Source organism: Globicephala melas, chromosome 1 (assembly GCF_963455315.2).
Source record: "Globicephala melas chromosome 1, mGloMel1.2, whole genome shotgun sequence".
NCBI lineage: Eukaryota > Metazoa > Chordata > Mammalia > Artiodactyla > Delphinidae > Globicephala > Globicephala melas.
In genome coordinates, this window is record NC_083314.1 from 166477149 (window position 1) to 166501692 (window position 24544).

The 24544-nt window shown below is 53.6% G+C and overlaps 1 protein-coding gene across 6 annotated transcripts; it reads left to right on the forward strand.

The window, feature by feature from the left end:
- Positions 1-340: 340 nt before the first annotated feature.
- Positions 341-17849, forward strand: FGR (FGR proto-oncogene, Src family tyrosine kinase). Of its 6 annotated transcripts, XM_070045676.1 has the most exons (14): positions 347-489; positions 3533-3606; positions 7508-7570; positions 8583-8815; positions 9288-9390; positions 10208-10306; positions 13397-13500; positions 13746-13895; positions 14545-14700; positions 14797-14976; positions 15555-15631; positions 15869-16022; positions 16798-16929; positions 17038-17849. In XM_070045676.1, exons 4-14 carry the CDS (start codon positions 8596-8598, stop codon positions 17244-17246), a joined length of 1584 nt encoding a protein of 527 aa, XP_069901777.1. In that variant the 5' UTR covers positions 347-489; positions 3533-3606; positions 7508-7570; positions 8583-8595; the 3' UTR covers positions 17247-17849. The 6 variants fall into 6 exon arrangements, with proteins under 6 accessions (XP_030728719.1, XP_030728746.1, XP_069901777.1 ...); XM_030872859.3 differs by lacking the exon at positions 3533-3606 and having other exon boundaries at positions 341-489; XM_030872886.3 differs by lacking the exon at positions 3533-3606 and having other exon boundaries at positions 341-489; positions 8586-8815.
- Positions 17850-24544: the final 6695 nt, after the last annotated feature.

Below are 24544 nucleotides of genomic sequence, written 5' to 3' on the forward strand. Positions count from 1 at the left end.
TGGGGCAGTGATAGAGAAAAGCCCCTCTTAACCTCAAATGCCATGATTTTAAAAGAGCAGGTGCTTCTGGGTGTGAGGAACCTGCCCCTTTGGAGGGGGTCTTGGGAAGGTTGTGCTGGGGATTCAGGTCTGGGGACAGGAGCCAGGGTGCAGGGGGAGGCCTGGGAAAGCCGAGCCGCGGTAACCCGGGGGAAGGTGGGAAATGGGGGCGGGAGGGCCTGGGATTTGAGGGCCCCTCCCCGCTGCGGGCAGCTGGCTTGGGGCTGGGGCGTGACTGCAAGTTCTCCCCGTCGCCACCGCCACCGCGCCGCTGCGGCTGCAATAAGAGAAGTCCGAGGCTGCTTCCTCCTCTCTGCCCAGAGGGGGCGGCGGTCAGAGGCGGGCAGCACCCCAGTTTTCTCGCCCCCACCCCCGTCGGTACTTGTGGCTGCTGGGAGCCCCGGCTGGCTAGCCCCGGGGTCGGTCAGAAGCGGTGTCCCCTGGGACCAGGTAGGTGCAGTCAGGTGGGGCTGGAGGGGCAGGCGGTGCCCCGCCCCCAGCCCGCCCTAGGCCCCAGGGTCCGGGTTGCTGGGGAGTGGGGGGACGTGAACTTGGGGAAGATTGCTGAGGGAGTTGAAGGCCAAAGCGACCCCGCTCTGAAAAGAGCCTGTAAAGGAAAACTGAGGAGGCCTGGAGAGTGAAACCGGTAAAATTTGGGGAGGGCGATGAGGGAATATGGGGAAAGTAAACTAAAAGGACCCCCCAAAATGGTCTGGTGGGGAAAACGGAGGGAACCTGTAGAGATAGAATTTGGGAAAGGGGCTGAGTCGGGTGAGGGAAACTGAGGGGACCCCCACAAGGGCCTGGGAACCTTGAAAGCGAGAATTTGGGGAGAAGCTGAGGGGTCTGGAAGAGAGGAACTACTATTTGGGGGGCCTGGGAGAATCAGGTGAGGGAGTTTGCCAGAAAGGGGTCAAGGAGAACCATTTCTGGAGGACGCAGAACGTGGGGCGCAATTCCGGTGGTCCAGAAAGTCCCCCTATCCGGAATCGGCAGAAGTTGGGGGCGAAGTCTGTAGCTGGGAAGGGAGGGGAGGCTGCCACGCTGCAGCCCCCTAGACTCTCCCGCCCAGCACAGGTGGGCGGGTCCCGGTTGGCTAGGGGACTCCTTCAACTTGCTGGAGGCGTGGGTTCCCGTTTCCTGGGGAAGTCCCCGCCCTCGGCAGGGATGGGCCTCTCTGGGTGCCCCCTCCTGGCCCGCGGTGGCGGTCTCGGTCCACGTTCCTCTCGGGATCCGGGAATTGCTGGCCGCCCCGACGGAAATCCTGCCTTTGACCGCGATTGCAGGGAGGGGCTGTCTCCATGGCAACAAGAGGGCGGAGAGACCGAGCCCAGCGCTTGGCTGCAGCAGGACTCAACGCCCGCGGTGCCCCCTTTGGTCCCCTCCCCTCCCCCCCCCATTTTGGGTCCTCAGTCGAGGGCGGCCTGCGGGACAGAGGAGTAAGGCAATGATGCTCAGTGTTCAGGGATCCTGAGGTGGGGAATCTGCATTCTCAGGGACTTAGCCAGACTGGGATCTTGATTGCTGTGTTACTTTAGGCAAGTTATGGGGCTTCTCTGGACCTCATTTTCCTCATTTGAATTATGTAGGACATTATCTCTGCCCCTACCCAGCTCCCATTCCCCACCTTATCCCCAGTCATGAGAACCAGGTGCAAAAAGCAGTTTTTGCCCAGTGTGCTGGAGGGGTTAAGACTTATCACCCCTTCACTTTCCCAAAAGCATGGAGCGGGACCAAGAAGCCTGACAGGGCCTCCAGGAACCAGCACACAGCTGACTTCTAGTGAAATAAATGTTTGTGGGTCTGTTGAGGCCCCATACTGGGAAAGTCAGCAGGTTTGAGATATGTCCCCCACACCCCTGCCCCCCCTTTTTTTGCTATTTTTTGTGTTTATGTTCATGGTGTAAGCACTGGTTTGTCAGCAAGTTTTGCCGTTCTCAATTCCAAATAATACAAAGTTCAATATGAGTTTTATGGAGACTTCATTTTATTGAAACCAGTGATCCCTGAGTCCTTTGGCATCCTTCCATCTGTGTGTGGTGGTGGGAGAGCAGGGCTGTGTTCCCACTTCTAAGATGGGAAGATGGAGGTTTGGGAGTGAAGGACTGACTGGCTAGCAGTAGGGACCCAGAGTCCAGGGCATCCCGTCCCTGATGTGGTGAAGGAAGTAGCCAGAGATGAGGCCGGCGTTCCCCCCGAACCCTACCAAATCCCACGTAGCCCTCTGGAGGGGGGAGCGGGTGAGGAGGGGTGTGATGGAAGAAGGTATGGGGTTCCTGGGCTTCATGGCTGGCACCTGCTCCCCAGTGGGTGTGAAGTGGTGAGTGAGGGTGGAGAGTGTCTGTGGATGTGCTTTGGGCTTTGAGTGAATGAGCATGGGCATGTGAACATATGTGTGGGTGTTTGGGTGTTCTCTGCAGCCACCTGGGGCTGACGTGGCAAAGGAAGTGGCCAGACTTTTGGGAGGATGGATAGGGAGACCCCAGAACTGGGGAAGGAGGAGCCAGGGCCCTTCCTGCACAGAGCAGACCAGGCTGGGCTACCATGGGACCCCGGGGAAGTCTGGCCACACAGTGGAATCTAGGCTCTTGTTCCCTCAGCTCCCCCTGGGCCACCCATGGCTCCCATCCCCCAAGAATCTCCATTCCCTCAAGACCCCTATTTTAGAGGCTAATGAGTAGGTTTTCAGCAACAGATGAGAAACCACCTTTACCCACAAGAAATGGAGGAAATTCAGCTGACGCCCTCAGGGCCATGTGGAGGGGAAAGTGAGTGTGGCCCCTCTCCCCCCTGCAGGCACCTGGCCCTACGGGTGGCAGAGTCAGACTCTGGTATGGCCTCAGCCCCTGGGTGTTCAGGGCTGGGGGTGGTAAGGCCTCAAGCAGGAATGGTGCGAGATGGTTGGAGGTCCTATGAGAGGCGAGGGCCTCAGTGAGGGAGATGAGGGCTCAGTAAGGGCACTAGAGCCAGTGAGGGATGGAGGGTCCCAGTGAGGGGTGGAAGCATTCATCAGGGGTGTCAGGCCTTGGCGAGGGACGGTGTGCAGCGGGGCTGAGACTTGGGCCTGCTCCTGGCCAGCCCAGAGCCCTGAGGAGGAGCCGGAACTCTTGCTGGATGGTGGTTTCCTGCTGCTGTTCAGTCCCAGTTCCCTTATGGTGAAATCCCCCAGGCAGCTGGGTCAGCTCAGCCCTCCCGCCGCACCCAGAGCACTTCTCTTTCTTCTCAGCCTTGCAGCTCCTCCTCCCTCAGCCTCAGAGGGGGCTTCCCCAAGGGAAGGGAACAGAAGTGAAAGTTCACTGAGCAACTACTGAGTGCCCTGTGCTTTCAGGGGCTTGACTGCAGTTGATGCGCAGAAGCAACCCCATGAGGTAGAGATTTAGATTCCTATTTTCTAGGTGAAGGAACTGCAGCTCAGAGAGAAGTGAACTGACTTGCCCAATGTCTCAAGCTAGTTGTCAGGCAGGGTAGAATTTGAGGCGAAATCTGTCTTCAGATCCCACAGGACGTCCTGTGTCTCCATCAAAGCCCTGATGTGGCGTTGACAAGTATGGACCTCAAGGAAGATGGGTGAGCCTGGGGCTCCTATGTCCAGGAGTAGGGGTGGGAGGGAGGCAGGTTCCCTGCTGGGTGGCCAGCTGCCATATGTCAGGGGTGGTGTGATCAGTTGGCCAGGAGCTGGGTAGGAAATATGACATTCACCAGTCAGGGACAGCATGACCTCCTGCTCAGGCTTTGGAGAGCATAGCCGGGAACAGAACTCTGGACCCAAATTAATAATCCTGGCTTTGAATCCCCTGTCTGGCTGTTTGACCTCCAGCAAGTGACTTCCCCCCTACACGCAAGAGGGAGGTAGACTGATAAATGGTCCCTGGGGTCATTCTAGCATATGCTTCTCAGCCTCACTCAGCCACACTGGGCAAGAGCCTTCCCACTAACTGTACAGAAGGTACAGATGCAAAAACTGAGGCTCAGAGGGCTCACATTATTCACCCAAGGCCCCAGAGCTGGGTAGGACCACACAGAGGGAGATGCTGAAGGTGGGAACAACATGGTCCAGGACTGGACCTCAGCTCTGACATCCACAACCTGATTTTGATCCAGATCAGACTTTGGAAACCAACTCCTGTCAACCAGATGTTCAAGAGGCATGTTTATTAACAGACTCAACTCCCTGCAGCGACCAGAACACTTGTAGCCGTTCTCTGAGCTAGTGCCTTTCTGGTGTTAGCAGGCAGCCTAGATCAGCGCTGAGAAAAGAGAGACCTGGATTCAGATTCTAAGAGCTATGAAAATCAGTGATTGCCTGAGAGACCCTGGGCAGGTCACTTCCCCTCGCGGGGCTGTAATGAGAATTCAGGGCATGTAGCACAGGGCCTGGCACACTGTAGGTGCTCATTAAGGTACATACGTTATTGCTTTCACAAGGACTTCAAAATACAGCATCGCTTATGACGGGCTTTGGAGCCAAATTGATTGGGGTTGCATTTTAGCTTCCCCTTACTTGCTATGTAGCTAATCTTAGGGAAGTTATTTAACACCTTTGTGACTCAGCTTCTTTATCTGTAAAATAGGGGTAAAAATAAAACCTACCTCATAGGGTCACTAAATGAGATCAATCATGGGAATTGCTTGGCACAATGTCAGGCACTGAGTAGGTGTTTAATAAATTAGCATTTTAGAACTAATAGTCATTGCCCCCCCACCCCAGACTTTTAGGAAGTCAAATTACCCTCCTAGGAATTGGTGGCTGGTAGTTGAGATCAGAGCTAGGTGAGGACAGAGTCCTGGGGGGCTATTTTCGTGCAGATGCCAAGCAGAGAGGACCCTACCTGCTCCCTTTCTCTCTTTCCTAGCTTTAGCTCTTTAGTTCTCTGTCTCTGCCTCTCTCTTTCTCCGTCTCTGTCCCTCTCTGTCTCTCTACCTCTCATTTCTGTCTGTTTGTCTCTTCTCTTTGTTTCTTTCTGGCAGTGATATGCTGGAGCTAGCTAGCTGGTACTGGCTCTTGGGAGCTGATTCTGCGAATCTCTTTCCAGCCCAGCGTTCAGGAAGTCACTTCAGTAACTTGAAATCAGCCATGGTGGGAATATTTACACCATGGAAATCAGCAACTGCTACAAATCAGGGCCCTTTTCCCCCCTTTTCTTTTAAGTCAGTATACCAGGATACCCTCACCCCTGCCCCCGCTGCTTTGCCAGGGCTCTCCCTAAGCCCATAGAGCCTTCCGCCTCCTTCTCGGAAGCTGACAGTTTCTGAACCCACGTTCCACTCCAGGCGTGCAGAATTCTGGGCTCCCCTTAGGCTGATTTGAAAACATTGTGGTAACAGGTACCTGTGTATTGTTGGAAGTGGCCGCATTGTATCTAAGTGGGGACCCAAGAGGTTGTATAAGTTTGTATCTCTTACAGAGGGGAGCTCTGTGTGGGTCTGTGACTCAGGGATGGGGGAGCTACATATATCTCTGGGTTTCCCTCTGGGGGCTCTGTGCACCTGTGCATGCTTGCAGGAATAGCTGTAATCATCTGTGTCTGTGACCAGGCAATGGAGAGAAGTGGTTCAGATCCTGGAACCAAACGCCAGGATACATCATCTGTGTGACCTTGGGCAAGTTTCTAAACCTCTCTGTGCCTCAGTCGCCTTATCAATAATTATAATACTTACCTCGTAGAGTTGCCGTGAGAATAAAATGAGGTAATATATATATATAAAGCGTTGAATGCAGTGGCTGGCACAGAGGAAGTGCTATAAATCCTCCATATGCTATTCTTTGGGAGAGGCTGTGTGTGTGTGCATGTGTGTGTGCATGTGTGTGTGTGTGTGTGTGTGTGTGTGTGTGTAGATGGGTGAGGGCTGAAGGTGTGTGTGTATTCACAGATGTCTGCATCTGTGAATCTGTACAGAGGAGCTCAGAGTCCCTGTGTGAGGCGCTGCGTGTAGCTGAGGTGACGTGTGTGCGTCTGAGAAGGTGTCGGGAGGGCCGTGTGGACCTGCGTGTAGGGCTCTGTGTTGTTTGAGACGTGCAATGTGTCTTCCTGTGAGAAGACCTCCATTCTCACCCTATAACCTTTGTTTTCATCTTACCCCCATCTGTTTCCTCAGTGCCTGAAATCCCCTGCCTTAGCTCTAGATGCCCCCCACCTCCACGTCTATTCTCTCCCTGAGTCTAACCAGCCCTGTAGCCCTTCAGACAGTGGCTTCACCCCAGGGGAGGGGTCCTGAGGTGAAGACCTCGGCAATGGCTTGGTGAACAGGGCCTATTTTGGGGCTCAAACCACAGCCTGCTTCACAGCTCACCACATGGGTGTCACCCCCCCACACACACACGGGAGAATGGTTACAGTGGAGCATGAGACAGGCTGGTGGGTCTAGAGTGGGAGTCAGGGCACTGATGTGACAGAGCCGTCAGCCAAGCAGCTGGATCCAGTGGATCCAGGAAGGCTTCCTGGAAGAGGTGAGTCGTGCTGGGTAGGAGGGGCAGGACCCATAGAGAAGAGGGGGGAGGCTATCCATAAAGGGAACTGGACTTGGGAGTTGAGAAAAGCAAGACCGGGCACCTGTCCCAAGGATCCTTGGGCCCCTCTGGGAGAAATCAGGGTTCACTGGGTTGGTGAACCCTCTCATATCTCATATCTGAGGAAACCGAGCCCTCTCCCCAGCAGTTCCTCTCTGAGTGTTGCAGTGGCAGAGTTTCTGGAGGGGCGTGGAGATCCCTTGCTCAATGACCTGCCTGCCGTGTCGCTCAGAGGACACAAAGGCTTGGCTCACTTAGGGGTTCCCCAAGGGACCCTGGTGGCTCTGGCTTCTGACCTGGGCCTTCCCCTGATGTGGGGATAAGAACAAGCTCTGGAGGTAGGTGTCCACCTGCACTCAGCTACCAGACATAGTCCTGGGGTTGCCAGGGTTTACCCAGCCCAGGGTGGGAACAGAGGCAGCGCCCGGAGGCTGGGCTTGTTTTTAGGAGACAGTGACCATAGGCCTGTAGTGAGCTGAGCAGGGCTTGACAGAAATCCTATTAGAGACATGAGTCTAACCCAAAGGTACGAGTGTGTGAGTGTACGAGTCTGTTAGCCTGAGAGGCAGCCTGTGGCGTGTGTGTGCCTGTGTGTGCTACCATGCATCAGGGCCTGGGCTCGTGTGAGAGTCAGTTGTGTTGGTGTGTGGCAGTGCTGGTGAGCACACTCATGCAAGTGTGCGCTGTGAGTACTGGTGTGTCACTGTGTGCTGCCATGGGTGCTACTCTATGTGTTGGTGTGTCAGGTGGATATGAGTGCGAGAGGGCTGGTGTGGTGGCGTGTCCTGTCTGGGGGTGGATGTATAAGTGAGCCGGGGCTGTGGGAAGGAAAATGAAGGCAGAAGGCACGCTAGGGCCGAGCCCGGGCCCCCTGGCTTCCCGGAGAGGACAGGCGCCGGCATCTGGCTGCAGGAACACTGGCAGAGACTTCACCTTCCGTGTCCTCTGTCTCGCCTTCAGGTCTCTGGCCCCTCCCAAGGACCATGCCGCAGCCCCACTGACCCAGGAGTAGGGGCCTGAGGGGTGAGTGGGAGGAATGGGGACTGAGGGCTCTCAGGGTCAGGAAATGGGGTAGGGGTGGCTTTTCTGGGCCCCACAATTCCTCACAGCCCCCTCCCCCTACAAGGACCCTGTTGCTAGGTAACAGATGGGGGAGCCGGAATGAGGCAGCTTGAAAGGCCAGAGGCTGGACCCACGACAGGAAATGGCCTTGATCCCCCTCTGCAGGGAAGCTCCAGGTGCAGGCACACAGCCCTCACACACACTTACACACAAACACACATCGATACATAGACATGCACACACACATAGAGACACACACATACCCACAGAGACATGCACACCTACTTACACAGACCTACACACACAGATACACACACGCAGACAGGCACAAATACTCCCACTCAGGGCTATGCACACAGACGCGACACACAGATACAGAGGCACCCACTCACACACACCCACCTGCATGCACAGTCACACACACACACACACACAGGCACGCACATGCACGCTCACACAGAAACACATGCATACGTAATACTCATACAGACATGAACACACAGAGTCATCACATGCAATAAACATACACACACTCATACACACACTCACATAAACACACAGACGCAGACATTCACAAAAGGCTGCACATACACACACACACACACACACCAGCAAACTCACAAATACTCAGAGATACACACACGAGCACTCTGACGGAGTCACGGAAACCCAACACATTGAAGCGCTAGGAGGCAAAAATATGTAAATGAACACAGCAACATCGTGAAGCAGAAAACCAGCCCCGTGGAGGAGACACATACTCTCTCCACACACACTAAGGCAGCTGGGGGGGTGGACGCAACGGTGGCCCTGCCCCACCTCTATCCCTCACTAGGGAGGACACCCCCTACTCCAGGCCTGAGAGAGAAAGCTGCATGCCTGCATGAGTGTGTGTGTGCAAGCGTACGTGCATGTGTGCCTAGGGTGGCATATCTGGCAGGGGCCCCAAGTGAAGCATGCCCCCGTTCTGTAGCAGGGCACGTGGAATGGGCTGTGTGTTCTGCAAGAAGTTGGAGCCGGGGCCCAAGGAGGATGGTGGCCTGGAAGAGGACTTCAGGGGCTACGGGGCTGCAGACTGCTGTGGCCCTGCCCCTACTCAGGGCCGGCCTGCATCCTCCTTCGCCCATATCCCCAACTACAACAACTTCTCCCCTCAGCCCGCCAGCCCCGCCTTCCTCAATGGGGGCACCATCAGGGGCATCTCAGGTGAGTCCAATGGGCTGGAGTCAGGCACTGACTGGACCCTGGCAGGATCTAGGGGACGGAGAGACTTGGACTTGCCCTTAGGAGCCTCCATTATGATTTGGGAGACACGGCCCTGCTTTTAGCGCACAGTCTGAGGGAGTATGTACAGCCCTACCTTCAGAAACCCCAGTCTGAGGGGGAGACATAGTTCTGTTCCCAGTCTGAGAGAAGGACTCTGATGACAGATGCCGGTGGGAAGTCTGCTTGGTGGGGGAGAGCAGAAGCGACTCCCCAGGGAGCCCCCAAGGGGGGAGGGATGGGCTTGAAGGTGTGTGTCCTGAATCCACGTCCAAAGCAGAAATCCACTGCATTCCAAAGACCTTTGCGAGCCAGTGCACTGCAGCAGTGGGGAGGCGTAGTGCCTGGCTGTGGAACAGGACTCTGGGGGTACAGCCCCTGTGGTGCCCCCTGATGAGTAGCCCTGACTCTGCAGGGACTGGGGTGACCCTGTTCATCGCCCTTTATGACTATGAGGCCCGAACAGAGGATGACCTCACCTTCGCCAAGGGCGAGAAGTTCCACATCCTGAACAACATGTAAGTGATCAGGCCACCAGCTCAGGACACGGCCTAGACCGGGAGCAGGACCCAGAGAGGAATCCTGCCTGCTCCTTGTCCTCAGAAAGCTCTAGCCTAGTTGGGGAGGGATACTTGACAATCACAGGCCGGGGTGGTTGCTACTATGTAGGGGAAGCCTGAGGAACTACGGGCACAGAAAGAACACCAGCCATGGTCTCCAGGGTAGTAGTGATCAGGGCAGGCTTTCTGGAAGGGATTTCTAAGCTGAGACTAGAAAAATGAATAGACATTGAAAGAAGGGGTGAGAAAAAAGGAAGAGAGAGCGAGAGAGAATGAAACTAGAGAGAACGAAACTAAATGATGACTTCTGGAAACCACCAAGTGGTTCAGTATAGGTGGGCCATAAAGTATGAAGTGCAGAACAGAGAGAGCAGATCCTGGAGAGGTGGGTGGGAGCAGATTCTGCAGGGCTCTTTAAGCCATCTTGAGGAGTCTGGATTTTATCAAGAAGGAAATATAGCCATTGGAGGGGTTTTTAATGGAGAAGTGACCTAGTTAGCTGTCCACTGCCCGCCCAAACCCCAGCCCAGCTGAAGTGTCAGAAAAGAAAGCCAGGAGGCCCAGATGTCCCCAGACATATTCCTTCAGCAGGGAGAAGCTCCCGGGGCAGCTGCAGTGGCTGGGGCAGAACAGACGAAAGCCTTGGGGAGGGTGTGTACCCAAGGTGAGGGGTTGGCAGGGCCAGTGTCCACCTGATCCTCGGCGTGACCCTGCCTGGCCCCATGGTGCCCCAGGGGCTGGGTTGCCAACGACGACGCCTGTTCTGTGCCTTCAGCGAGGGTGACTGGTGGGAGGCTCGGTCCCTCAGCTCTGGACAAACTGGCTACATTCCCAGCAACTACGTGGCCCCTGTGGACTCCATCCAGGCTGAAGAGTAAGTAGGGGTTGGGGGGAGGCCAGCCTTACAGACAGGACCCTGGAGTCCAGACTCAAGGCCACCTCTTGGGCAAGTCACAGCTCTACTCTGAGCCTGTCTCCTTACCTGTAATTCTGTAAGATCTTTGTGAGGATAAAAAGATAATAATGATGACACTAAGAGTAAGTAAATATTATCTAGCATGTACTATGTTCTGGACACTATTCAAAGTGCTTCCTGTGCATTAACAAAGTTAGAAACTAATAGAATCCTATTTTACAAATGAGGAAACTGAGGCACAGAGAAATTAAATATCCTGCCCAGTTCACATGGCTAGTAAGTAGGTGGAGCTGGTATTTGAACCCAGATAGTCTGGCTACATTTGCTAAGCATTATATATATATAGCCTCTCGGAGATAACAGCAGTGTATGAACTTTAAAAAAAAATTGTAAAGTGCTAAACAGATGGAAGGGGGCATTACTTAGAATTAATTCTATTAAGGAATCAGGCAAGTATCATTTATGGAGTATCTTGATGTAATTGAGATACTATGACAGATACTTTACCTATCTAGATTCATTTAATTCTCACAGTAACACTATGGATATTATTATTGTCCCATTTTACAGATGAGGAAACTGAGGTTCATAAAAACTCTTTATCTAGCCTCACATATACATACATATATGGGAAAAGTAAAGATTGGAGAGACGGCAGAATGGGAGTCACCAGGACTTGGTGACTGATTTGCCACTGGGCTATGGGGAGTGGGAGGAATCCAGGGTGACCCAAAACCTTCCTGAGGAACTGAGTGGGTGCCATTTGCTAAAGTGGGGAACACAGGAGCAGGCACAGATACATGAGCGAGCTTGTTAGGTTGAATTCATGGAGAGGAACACCCACATGGAAGAGACGGCCAGCAATTAGATTAGGTTGTGCTTTGTATGCGAGGTGCCCAGCCCATGCCAAGCCATGCCCCTGAATTAGCCCAGAGGAAGGGGCATCTTATTCTCATTGGAACTAAGGCTCCTTAGTTTGTTTGCTGTGGCTCCTGCAGAGGGCACACCTGGGCTGGGGTGGCAGGACTCTTCAGAGTGGAGATGATAAATAGAGCTGCACAGGGGAGTGAAGGAAGAGGGAGAAGAGTGAGAAAGAGATTGGCCCTAGGACCCAACTTTGGAAAGAGCTGTTGGAAAACCAGGCCAGGCTAAGTCAGAACAGCCAAGAGGGTGGAGGGGAGGTTTCAGGAAACAAGAGAGGGAGTGTCAGAGGCTGCCACTGGATTTGGCAGTGGGGGTGACCTTGGTGAGAGATCTCTCCATGTGAAGTGGGGGTGGAGGCCAGACAGCAGAGCCTGGGAGGGAGTGGGAGGTGAGGAAGTAGAGACCCAAGTGTGAAGTGCTTTTTCAAGTGAAGGAAGGTGAGAGATATAGCAGAATGTTGATGGCAGGATAGAGCTTAGAACGGTTTCCTTTGGGGAAGGAAGAAATGTGGGCATATGTAGAGGCTGGTGGTGGGATGGAGAGGCTGCTGATGGGGGCTGGTCGGTGGGGGAGAGGTGTCCTTGAGCAGATGGGAGTGAACGGGGTCCTGAGCTCAAATGGGATGAGGCCTTCATCTGGAGAGGGTGGTAGGAGGCGTGGAGGAGAGGAGAGGTGATGAGGCAGAAGATGAGAGGTTTGGGGGTCCACATCTCGGCGGCAGTGTTGTGAAGTTCAGAGAGGCACTCCATGCAGTGTCATGGTTAGGAACAGTGTCGTGGTCAAGAGCGCATGCCCTAGAGCAGACAGCTTGGGTTCCTGTTCCGGCAGCACAGCTTAAGAGTCGAGTGGCTGTGGGTAAGTTGCTTAACCACTAGGCATTTCAATTTTCTCGTCTGTCTAATGGGGGTTAATAATAGTACCTACTTCACAGTGTTGTTATAAGACTTAAATGAATACATATATGTATGACAGCAGAGCCTGACACAAAATAAGCGGTGTTATGATTACGTCAATTATTAAGGATGTAGCTAATGTCATGGGTGTGAGTGGGGGCAGAGCATTGATAAAACTTGGGAATGTGTTCTGTCTGCATAGTTCTTCAACAGTTTCTCCTTTCCTGCCTGCCCTCCTGGACACGCTATTCGCCAATGCCTTCCCCTCTTCCCCAAACTGTGCGTAGTACCCAGGTATGGATTGACAGTCCCAGAGTTCACTGAGACTGCCACCTCCCTTGATTTGAAAACTATGCTCCTTTTAATTCAGCCCAAGATGGTCACAGGCCAATTTAGTGATCAAACGACATCTGAGTCTTCTATGACACCTACGGTCACCTCGACTCTCCCAGTGTACTCTCACAGTTGGTTTCAGGCTACAGTTCAGTCCCAGAAAGAATATCCAAGAGACAGCAGGGATGCTTGAGGTCTGAGGTTGAAGTAGAGACTTAGAACAACATCCAGATTTAAGAGAGTGGAGGAAAAGCAGCAGTCAGAGCTGGGCAGCAGCCGTCAAAAAGAGGGGAAGAGGGAGTTCCCTGTCAGTCCAGTGGTTGGGGCTCGGCGCTTTCGCTGTCGTGGCCCGGGTTCAATCTCTGGTCAGGGAATTAAGATCCCACAAGCCACGAGGTGCAGCCGAGGGGGGAAAAAAAAAGGAGGGGAAGAGAAGCAGGAAGGGGTGTCGATCTGGACGACAAATGAGGAAAGGGTTTGAGATGTGTGCAGGGAGAGGAATCTGAGCGACTGCCTGCGATGGTGGGAAAAGAAGTAGGGTGGGTGGCAAAGGATTTCAGGTAGAGCTCATCAGCCAGCCCTGTGGGCAGGTCAGTTCCCCTCTCTGTGCCTCAAGTTCCTCATCTGTAAATGAGCCTATGGAAGGAGCGGTAGTGAGATGGACCCTGATGAGGTCACTGATGACCGGGGTTCTAGCAATTTAAATTCAAGAGAAACCCAGAGAGTGGAGAGAAGTCTAACCTTTATTGGGCACCTTCTGTGTACCAGGCATTCTACATTCGCCTTCTCTGTGATCCTCCCAATCAGGCTGAATCTTGGCTACTGAGGTGACTTTTCCCAGGAGGCTGGGTTGGGGGTTGAACTGGGTGTATCTGACTCTTGCCTGCCCTCCCAACAGGTGGTACTTTGGAAAGATCGGGAGGAAGGACTCAGAGAGGCAGCTGCTCTCCCCGGGGAACCCCCGGGGGGCCTTTCTCATTCGAGAGAGCGAGACCACCAAAGGTGGGGCTGTGCCACTGACCATACAACAGGGAAGTCTAGCCTTTAGGGGGGAGGCTAGGAGCCGTGGGGTGGGGCTTGGGACAGGGCCACGACTGGGACAGGGTTGGAGGGGCAGAGGTAAAGCTGGGACTGGGTTCAGGGGATGTGGCCATCCAACCTCAGAGTCCCCAGCCCTGTGGGCCTCTCTGGGCTCCCAGACTGGGGATGACGAGGAAAGCTGGCCCAGAGGTGACCCTTGCCCACAGGTGCCTACTCCCTGTCCATCCGGGATTGGGACCAGGCCAGAGGCGATCACGTGAAGCATTACAAGATCCGCAAGCTGGACACAGGTGGCTACTACATCACCACGAGGGCTCAGTTCGACTCGGTACAGGAGCTGGTGCAGCACTACCTGGGTGAGGGCAGCCCTCAAGGCTGGCGTGTGCTTCAGATTCCTGAACCAATCCGCTGAGACTGAGGCCCAGAGAAGGGGCTCCCAAAGCAGTAGTGGCTGGACCAGAACTAGAACCCAAATATCCGGGCTCCCAGCCCAAGATCCTGCTCTGTAGGTTTCCAGAGGAAACTGAGGCATGAAGCTGTCCATGGCCAAACGATGCCCTCTAATGTCTGAGCTGGGTAGGAGACTGAGTGGACCTGACTTGGAGGATGGGCTGTGGGGTTGAGGGGAAGGTTAGCATCCATGCCTGGTTTCTGCTTTGGTTGGTTAGGCCAAGGATAGGTCCGTGGAAGGGTGAGGGCTTCATGTCCACACCTTTGTCTGGAATTCCCAAATCCATTTCTACCTGTCAGGCCCAGCTGGAGGCCACCTCTTATGCGAAGGCCCCAATCCTTTCAGGGATCATCTCTCCCTCTGGTGCCACCTCGTTCCCTGGGCACCAACATGTTCACCTACTCAGTGGACCAGGTTGCCTTCTGCCCTGGCCTGTGACCTCAGCTGTGTCCTAGTTCCTTATAACTGATCTTGGGGGCTGGGGTGGGGTGAGGAATGTGTGGGCCATTCTGGTCTGCCTTTGACCTCCAACCTCCCAATCCCCCACTGCCCAGAGGTGAACGATGGGCTGTGCCACCTGCTCACGGCGGCCTGCACCACCGTGAAGCCGCAGACGCTGGGCCTGGCCAAGGACGCCTGGGAGATCAGCCGCAGCTCCATCGCGCTCGAGCGGCGGCTGGGTACCGGCTGCTTCGGGGATGTGTGGCTGGGTACGGAGGTCCTGGGAGCGGGGGCCGGGGCCCGAGACAGGGGCGAGGGCTTGGGACGGCGGCGAGCCGGTCCTGACAAGCCTTTCCGCCCGACAGGCATGTGGAACGGCAGCACGAAGGTGGCGGTGAAGACGCTGAAGCCGGGCACCATGTCCCCGAAGGCCTTCCTGGCGGAGGCGCAGATCATGAAGCTGCTGCGCCATGACAAGCTGGTGCAGCTGTACGCAGTCGTATCGGAGGAGCCCATCTACATCGTGACAGAATTCCTGTGCCACGGTGAGGGGCGGGGTCATGAGGCGGAGTCTGGAAGGGCGGGATTTGGGGCGAAGTTAAGGTGCGTGTCTCTGGGGGAGGAACTTGGGTGGCGACTTGGGATGGGGCGAGGAACAATGGGCAGGGTCCGAGTGAGGGGCCGGAATGAGTGAAAACACAGGCGCGCTGGGAGTGGGGGCGGGGCCAAGTTAGACGGGGCGGGCCCGGCCTGGGGGCGGAGCCTCGTGGGTGGTCAGCTGGTGGGTGGAGCTTGGGCGAGTGAAGGCGGGATCTGTGATGAGAAAGGATCTGGGGCAGAGTCTTAGTGGGGTTTGTCTAGGGAAGATGGAGGAAGAGAAGAAATGAGACGTGGGCAGAATCAGGGTGTCTGTGAGAGTAGGGCCTGGGCGAGATCTGTGAAGGGTTGAGGCACCTGGCAGAATCCTGAGCGGGGGCGGATCTAGGGTGAGAGGCCTGGGAGCAAGGGATGGGGTCAAACTATGTGAGAGGAGTCATGGAGAGGGGCGAGGCCAAGAGAGAGAAGGCAAGCCTGGAGCTGGGAGTAGTGTCTTGATGCTGATTTTTTGAGTTCTCCTCCCCAGGTAGCTTGCTGGAGTTCCTCAAGGACCGGGAGGGCTGGGATTTGAGGCTGCCCCAACTGGTGGACATGGCAGCCCAGGTAAACTGGGACAACAGCCTTTAACTCTCAGAGCCCCTCCTATTATTTTCCACAAATCCCTGTGTCCTCAAACGCCTAGCCTACCCCTGGAAGTGCAGCCCCAGCCCCCTGGATCATCTGTGCGACCTGAGGCAGGGCACTGCCCCTCTCTTTGAGCCCCAGTCTGGAAAGTGGGTTTTTCAAATGATCCCCCACGCAAACCATGGTGTTCCCATCTCTCTATACCTTCGCCCCCAGGTAGCTGAGGGCATGGCCTACATGGAGCGCATGAACTACATCCACCGAGACCTGAGGGCAGCCAACATCCTTGTGGGGGAGCGGCTGCTGTGCAAGATTGCTGACTTCGGGCTGGCCCGTCTCATCGAGGATGATGAATACAACCCCCATCAAGGTGCCCTGCCTCACCCCACCTTCCAAGAGCTCCCCAGTGCACCAAGGGGCTGCCATGGGGCCCCACATTCCCGCAGACCATCCGGGACATTCCCACTCTAATGTAGTGTAAGAGGCAACTCTGGGTTCAAACCCAGCTCCTTCACTTACCAACCATGTGGACTTGGGCAAGTCACCTAACCTCTCTGGGAGCTGTCTTTTCTCACAATAAAATTCTCAATGAAAATATTCAGACAACAGTAAGTCAACAGATATTTACCAAGCACCTACTATGTGCAAGGCACTGCTATAAATCTCAAGTGAAAGACCATAGAGTGTAATAGGGAAAATGCTGTAGCCAGAATGCCTGGGTATGAATCCTAGACACTTACAAGCTGTGTGATTTGGGCAAGTTATTAACTACTCAGTGCCACCTTTTCCTCTTCTGCACAATGGGGATAATAATAGTAATAGTAAAAAAAATAGTAATAAAACTCACAGGGTTTTCATGAAAGTTAATTGAATTAATGCATGTAAATCGCTTAAAATGGTGCCTGGCACATGGTAAAGGCTATACAAGTGTTAGCTATTATTATGATTGGAATTATTACAATGTTTATAAAGTGCCCGGTACTATACTAGACACAGTAACAAGTGCTAGCTAGATACCAGGTCTTTTCTGTTATGCCCAGAGACCTCTGTGCTTAGGGTCTCCAGTCCTAAAGATGCCATTCTCTTAATCCAGCTGTCCCCAGGGATTTCTGCACTAACTTTCCCTTCTCCCCCAATCTCCCCAGGGACCAAGTTCCCCATCAAGTGGACAGCCCCAGAGGCTGCCCTCTTTGGCAGATTCACCATCAAGTCAGATGTGTGGTCCTTTGGGATCCTGCTCACTGAACTCATCACCAAGGGCCGAGTCCCCTACCCAGGTTTGCTGGGAGGTGGGGAGGTGGAAGGGTGGTCATGGGAAGGGCTTCTTCCTGGTTGCCTCTTCAGGAGGGGCTAAGCCCCCTGACTGACGGAGCCCCACCCTCCAGGCATGAATAAACGGGAAGTGCTGGAACAGGTGGAGCATGGCTACCACATGCCGTGCCCCACAGGCTGCCCAGCATCCCTGTACGAGGTCATGGAACAGACCTGGCGTCTGGACCCGGATGAGAGGCCTACCTTCGAGTACCTGCAGTCCTTCCTGGAGGACTACTTCACCTCCACAGAACCCCAGTACCAGCCTGGGGATGAGACATAGCCTGTTTGGGCATCAACCACCTCTCTGGGGGTGCTCACCAGCCCTTCCAATTGCCAGGGCTCTGGTCCCAAAGCCCCGCAGGCCTAGAACCCTATAGAGTCCTAGCATGTCAGAGCAAGCAAGTTGCTTTTGGCATCATCTAGGGCAACCCATTCATTTTAAAGATGAGGCAAATCAAGGCTCAGAGATAACCCCTCACCAACTCTGGCCCCAAGCTCTATTTCTCCCCTTCCCACTTCTGCCCCTGCATGCCTCTAGTCTTCCTGTCTGCACTCCCCCCACAAAAGAAATGCTCAGATCTTGTCTAGTTATTTATAAAACTGTATATCCTTTCCCTCACTTATCTCCTGTCCCTGCTTTCCTACCCTGTCATCCCACCCTGGTCCTGGCCCCCAGAATTCACCTCCTACTCAATTCTCTCATGTCTGTAAGTTACAAAGAGAGGGAAAGACTTTGCCGGATCCCTTTCCTGCTGGATGGATTCTGTAGTCCAGGACTGAGGTCCAAGCCCAGGGTGAAGGAGAGTGTTGCTGAGGGCTCATCCCCTCTCTGAATCATGTGTGTGTTTACTGATTTTGTAAATAAGAAAAGTGACAATATGAATCCTTGAGCCGTGAAAATCCCTTCCTGTGGGAGGGATGGTGGTCGGTGGGAGGTGAGTGGGGTTGCTTTGGCCGCTGGGAGGCAGGGGAGGCAAGAGAGCGCCCTAATGCCTACTAAGCACAGGGCACCCAAGGTGCCCTAGGACACCCCAAAGTCCTGAAGCTCATCCCCTTGTGAGTTTAGGGTGAATTGAGAGATGGATATAGAAGACAGGTAACTGCAGATCAAAACATCTCCTTCATTACTGATGTAGCTTTCAGTCTGCATGCAGTGGTTTTGCTAATTCTTTAGTTGATTTCAGCAGATCTACTGTTCATCACAGGCACCACAGAAGACCCTCAGGCCTCCCCGAGTGGGGCAGGGGGAAGACCACAGTGGACCCTCTGCAGCTCCCCAGAAGGGACAAGGGGTGGGTGGGGAGAGGCCTGAGAGTCTAGCTCATTGGATTTCACTTGGGGCAACTGTGCCCCCAGGGGGCTTCTGGAGAGGTTTGGAGGCAGTTTTGTTAGTCACAATGACTGGGGGCTCCTACTGGCATGTAGTGGACAGGGAGGGGGCTGCTTAACAGCCTGCCATGTACCCTGCAATGAAGATTTGTCCCCCCCCCCGGCTCCCCCTTTGAGAGACTCCAGCAGCTGATGTGCCTCCGGGTGGAAACAAGACAAACAGGGAGGGCTTCCCTGGTGGCGCAGTGGTTGAGAGTCTGCCTGCGGATGCAGGGGACGCAGGTTCGTGCCCCGGTCCGGGAAGATCCCACATGCCACGGAGCGGCTGGGCCCCTGAGCCATGGCCGCTGAGTCTGCGCGTCCGGAGCCTGTGCTCCGCAACGGGAAAGGCCACAACAGGGAGAGGCCCGTGTACCGCAAAAAAAAAAAAAAAATAGACGAACAGGGAATAAGGATTCCCACCTCTCCCATCAGGAAGTTGTTGACCCCTGACTTATTAAGGGAATGGCCAGGGGAAAGAGTCTGGGGGCTGGGAATCACTGCTACGCTTGGCAGACAATGACTAAGCATTGACTCTGTGAAGGGCCATTTGCTGGCAGGACCCTGGGAACACAGAAATGAACAAGACCTGTCCCTGTCCTAGAAGAGTTCACAGTCAGGCTGGGTAGAAATAATAGTAATAATAACTCATTTATTAAGTGTCAGCTGAATGCCGGATGTGTTTACATCCATCTTTTCATTTAACCCATTCCTGAATCTGGTTCTATGATTAGCCCCCCTCCATTTACAGATGAGGAAACTGAGGCCCAGGGGTTACATGATGTACCAAGGTCACACAGATATACGTGACAGAGCTGGGATTTGAACCCAGGTCTCACACCAAGGCCCATGATCTTTCTACCAGACCTTGCTGCCTCTGGGCCTTGGGAAAAGATCTTATCTGTCCCAGGTGGATGTCTGGGTGATCCTTCTCTCTCGAAATATTGGTAGAAGGAGTCCCTGGAAACCCCCCAAGCTGAGTGACTTAAAGGAAAGCGGATGAGGTGGCCAGTGCAGATGGAGCATTCCCTGTGCTCAGCCCTGTGCTGGGGATGGCTGAACAGGAGCGATAAGATGGGTAGAGGCCAAGTGGCTGCTTAGAGAAGTGGTCACAGGAGTGGGAGCCTTAGCTCTGTACATTCCAACTCTCAGGGGCCAAGGCTTCCAGAAGGCCATGTTCTCTGGCAAACCAAACTCACAAGAGCCTGATGTATAAACCAGAAGCCTAGTGTTTCCACCTGCCATGGAGTAAGCAGATAAGAGCACAGTTCTGGAGCTGTTGTGTAGTATTGTGAATCTTGCCTCTACCACTTGCTAGCTGTGCCACTTAGTGCAAGCTATTAATCTCTCCAAGCCTCAATTTCTTTATCTTTGAAATGGAAATAAATGCACAATACATGTTAGCTGTCTTTGTCACTACCACTTACAAATCATTTACTCTATGCCAGACATCCTACTAAGTGCATGTCGCCTACTAAGTGCACAGAGCCCTATAAGGTGAGGGCTATTATATCTTGATTTTACTAATAAGGAAACTGAAGCGCAGTGAAGTAAATAGATTATAAGACATAATGGCAGAGCAGGGGCTTGAACCAGGTCCTCTGACTCCAAAATCAGTGCTCTCAGTATCTAGAGTCTTTCCCTGGGACCAGACTATTCCTGTCTGCCCAAAGGGGCTCTGCCTGGCACCTGGATATCCATTTAGTTTAAATGGAGGCCCAGCAGGGCAGTGAGCCACCTGGAGTCCACCAGGCCCCCATGACTCCTCAGCAGAGACCAGAGCCACCTGAGCCTGGAATCCCTATGTCTACTGGTTCCCTGTCCCTCCCTCTGGTGCAGCCGAACGAATCCTCCCTTGCACCCCCTTTTCTGTGCATCCTTCTGTTCCCTTCAGATAGAGCACAATGCAATTGATTAGGCCTCTGTTTTCTCAATTTCAATCACATCCTCGCCCTGCCTCCCTGAGATTACAGGCGGGTCACCTTGATTGCGGTTTCCACCGTTCACAAAACCCTTCAGTCATTTACAAAACCATCTCTCGTCTCATTCACTCCCCCACCTGGCTCTTCTCTTCTGTGATGCGTGATTTTACTGGCTTAAGACTCAGAGGGCAATTTTATTTCCAAGTTCATGATGGGGGAGGAGGACACCTAATTGACTAATGCTGGATGTTTCACATGCCTCGTCTAATTTGAGCCTCGCCATGAGGCAGTGCAGAAGTATGATTATTCCTGTTTTACAAAAGTGGAAACAAAGACTCTGAAAGACTACAACGCTTGCTCAAGGTCATCCAGCTGGATGATAGAGTCAGGATTTGAACACAGGTTTGCGTGACTTCAAAGTCTTATGCATCCCCCTGTGTCACGTTGCCTTATTTAATGGAGCAGCATGGGGAAGTATAATACTCAACCAGAGTCAGGGCCAGGGAGGATAGGGGGCGGGGGTAGCCCCATATGTGCTGAGGGTTGTTTTCATAAAAGAGCCAAGTCATTTATTAATTTCACACACATCTACTGATGTCTCTTGTAGGCTGGTCCTGTCCAGGAGACAGAACAGTAAACAATTACAACACTTAGGGGCAAGGTCAGTCTGGAGGCCAAGGGAGACTTCTTGGAGGAGGTGAAAGAAAAGTCTGCTTGATGAAGCAGCCAGAGGGTGAGATCATCTCCCACTGAGGGAATGGCATGTGCAAAGGTCCAGAGGTATGGGAGAGCAAGGCCAAGTCAGGCAAGAGCAAATAATTATGTATGGGAGGGTTGAGGGAAAAGATGAGGCATATAAGAAGATGGTTGGAAAGTCAAGGCAAGAGGTAGGAGGGTGAGAAAACCAAGGGTCATGGTCCCTGAGTTGTGGAGAAAAGTCAGAGAGGAAAAATCTCGGTGCCCCAGGACCTACTGGGATGAGTCTATTCTGGATCCCACAGCTCCAGTTCTGAGCTGGGTGGACCCACTATCCACTCCAGGAGTTCTCTCCCAGGTACAGTATCAAAGCCTCCCTTCTACCCGGCCATCCACATCCATTACACCACACACACACACACACACACACACACACACACACACACACACACACACACACACACACACACACACACACACACACACACACACACACACACACACACACACACACACACACACACACACACACACACACACACACACACGATGGTTTTGCCGTGGTGTCCATACTCCCTCTAGTGGTCACTCTGGGCACTACATCCAAAACTTTCGTCCGAGACAGGAGGACCAGGTCCCTTCAGAGCCTCCCAATCCATCAGAATGGGAGAGACAGTAATTCAGTACAGTTCCTGCTCTCAGAAATCTCACAATGTAATGATAGTGAGAGTGAAGGAGACAGGCACAGGCAGAAGACGTAGGAGAACAGGGGAGGGTCCTAACTCAATTGGGCAGGGGGAAGTCTTCTCATTAGAGGTGTTGCTTCACCACCGGAGACCTGAAAAAGGAGTGAAAGTTTGCTAGCAAGAAAGAAGCAAGCAAGAGAGGGGCATTCCAGACTTGACAGAATTAAGTAGCTCAGAGGCAGGAAATGGGACCGTGCAGAGAGATACAATTAAGTAGGAGTGATTGGAGTAAAAAATTTGAGGGGGATCAGTGGCTAAAGATGAAGATGACGAGGTAGGCAGGGGGTCTTGTCTGCCATTGCCCTCGGGCTAGGATTCCAAACCTTGGGCCACGGAAGCCACTGAAGGTTTTGAGCAAGGTAATAACAGAGTCAGATTCACTTTCCAGAAGGAACCCCGTGGTGACCAACACGGAGGAAGGATGGGAGGGGAAGAGGTGGGAGAGGAACACCCTTCTTGGACACAAAGAACCACACCAGGTCACACTCATAGGAGAACACAGAGCTTTGGGCAGGACTGTGAACCAGATATATCAACACACGTGATGACACCTACAGACATGTCAGTGGGACCCCAGGCTGAGCACCCAGACAAACAAACACATACTGACAGACGCTCAGACATATAACTCAGGTCCTCGAGCCAAAAGGAAACCAAGGACACACATTTACCCCCAGACACAGGCTGACAGTGAGAACCATGCATGCCCTGATGGACACAGGAATTCACACACACACACACACACACGCAGTGTGGCTGTCAAGGGCTCTACCCTGCCCCCCTCTCTCTCCCCCTGGGTCCCTCACCACCTCGGGCAGGAACAAAGCTGACCTTTGCCCTCTGGCCTCTGGCCTCTCCTCCCACACCCCCTGCCCAGAGGGAGGAGCCGTTTGAAGTCTGGGCTGCAGCTGGGGTTTCCTGTTGCCTGGAGGAATGTGGGAGGACTTTCTGGGAGGGGTGAGTGCAGGGAGGCTAGCCCATGAGGAGGGATAATGGGGACCTGGGGGCCTTGGTTCCCACTGTACCACAGTGAAGGAGGGCTTCCTGCTTCCATGGTCTCTTGGGCCCCAGCTCTGAGCCGTTCCCATCCAGAGGAGGGGAAAACCAAGGCCATAATGGCTCCAGTCCAACGGGCCTCTTGTTCCTGGATCAGTAGCTCAGTGGCTCAGGACAGGCCCTCAACCTCTTTTGGCCCAGTTTCTCCTTCTGTGGACTGGGATGAATTCCTCTCCAGCAATCCAGACTTTTCCTGCGGTAGCTCCAAGAGTGGGACCAACCCCAGAACTTCTGTAGTCAGGGAAGGCAAGGCTCCCTTCACTCTGCCCTTTCCAGGAGCTCCAGGGGCCTGGTTCCAGGCTGCTGTGACCTCTCAGTTATTGTCATTATTATTATCATGACTTAATAATCCCTCAGCATGCCCGTGCCAGTTTTCAAAGTGCTTTCACATCCATGTGTTCAGTAAATCTTCTCAACAGCTTTGCCTGTAACACAGAGAAAGGGTTACTCCTCAACTTGACACATGTGGAAATTGAGACTCAGCGAGTTTTAAGGACACACAAGTAAATGCAGAATCAGAACCAGGTCTGGGGAATTCCCCGGCAGTCCAGTGGTTAGGACTCCACGCTTCCACTGCAGGGGGCCCAGGTTCGATCCCTGGACGGGGAACTAAGATCCTGCATGTCGCTTGGCACAGCTGAAAAAAAAGAACCAGGTCTGTCTGGCTCCTATTCCACATGGCCTCCAAACCCTTGGGCCCTACAACTTTGCCTCTGGACTCTCACCTCTATTTCCTGGGGTCTAGCTATACCACCTTCTGCTTACATTGAATCAAAAATGGTTGGGGTGAGCAGAACCCAGAAAGGATGATGCAGGTTCTTCCAGGACCTGGGTCCCCGCCTTCAAGTCTGCTTTCTCTGGGCGCTTATAGCTACCCTGCCCAGCCTGAGGTGACCCCAGATGCTGTTTTTGAGGACTGGGTAGTCCCCATTTAGACTAGGCTGGTGAAGCAGAGATGTCAATTAGACACTAGGTGGCAGCAGCCACCTACAGGAAGACTCAGCTTGAGTTTGGGGAGACCACCCCCCCTCACCCAACACAATTTTAAGAGGCTCCAAGAGAAGGACCAGCCCCCAAATGACTGGGAAACCCTGTGATGCTTGGTTTCCAGCTTTGCCCAACACCTTAGGGACCAAGCACCCACCCTGTCTGGGGAGGGGGTCTCTGAAGCAACCTAGAGTGGGAGGGGAACGCGCGGACAGCCCCACCTAACTTCTATTCCCCTCTCACTCGTGGAGCCATGGGCCCTACTCACCTTGCACCTTATGACCTAACCTCTCCCCTCCCACGTGTTTCCCAAATGCCTTTTCATCCCAATCTACCTGGGGCTGCCTATTTCCCAGAAGCTATCCTGTATGCCCACCCAATTCCCTCCCCAAATTTGCTTCAGCTTAGGTGGGACCTTCATGCCCTTGGGCAGAGCCTAATAGGTAAGGATGCTGTGAGGGGGTAAAAGAAAGGGGAACCTGGGCCTCTCCTATGCTCCCCAGTGATAAGTCTCACCAGTGGGGGACCAGCTGGTGCAAGATGCCAAAGTCCCATCTATTTGTGATAACTTTAGACTCAGGCTTTGGAGGTGCAAAGGGCCCCTAACGACTTTAACCACTGCTTTCATTAATATCTGACCTTATAACTGTTCCCATTCAATGAATAAATCTTTGAACCCAGGGCTTGCCTGCAAAGAGAAGCTGCTCCCAAATGGGGGGCCTCTGCCACTGGCCATGCCAGCCCCATGATGCCAGATCAATAGGTGTACTATTTAGACCCTAAACCTCTCCCACGGCTGCTGT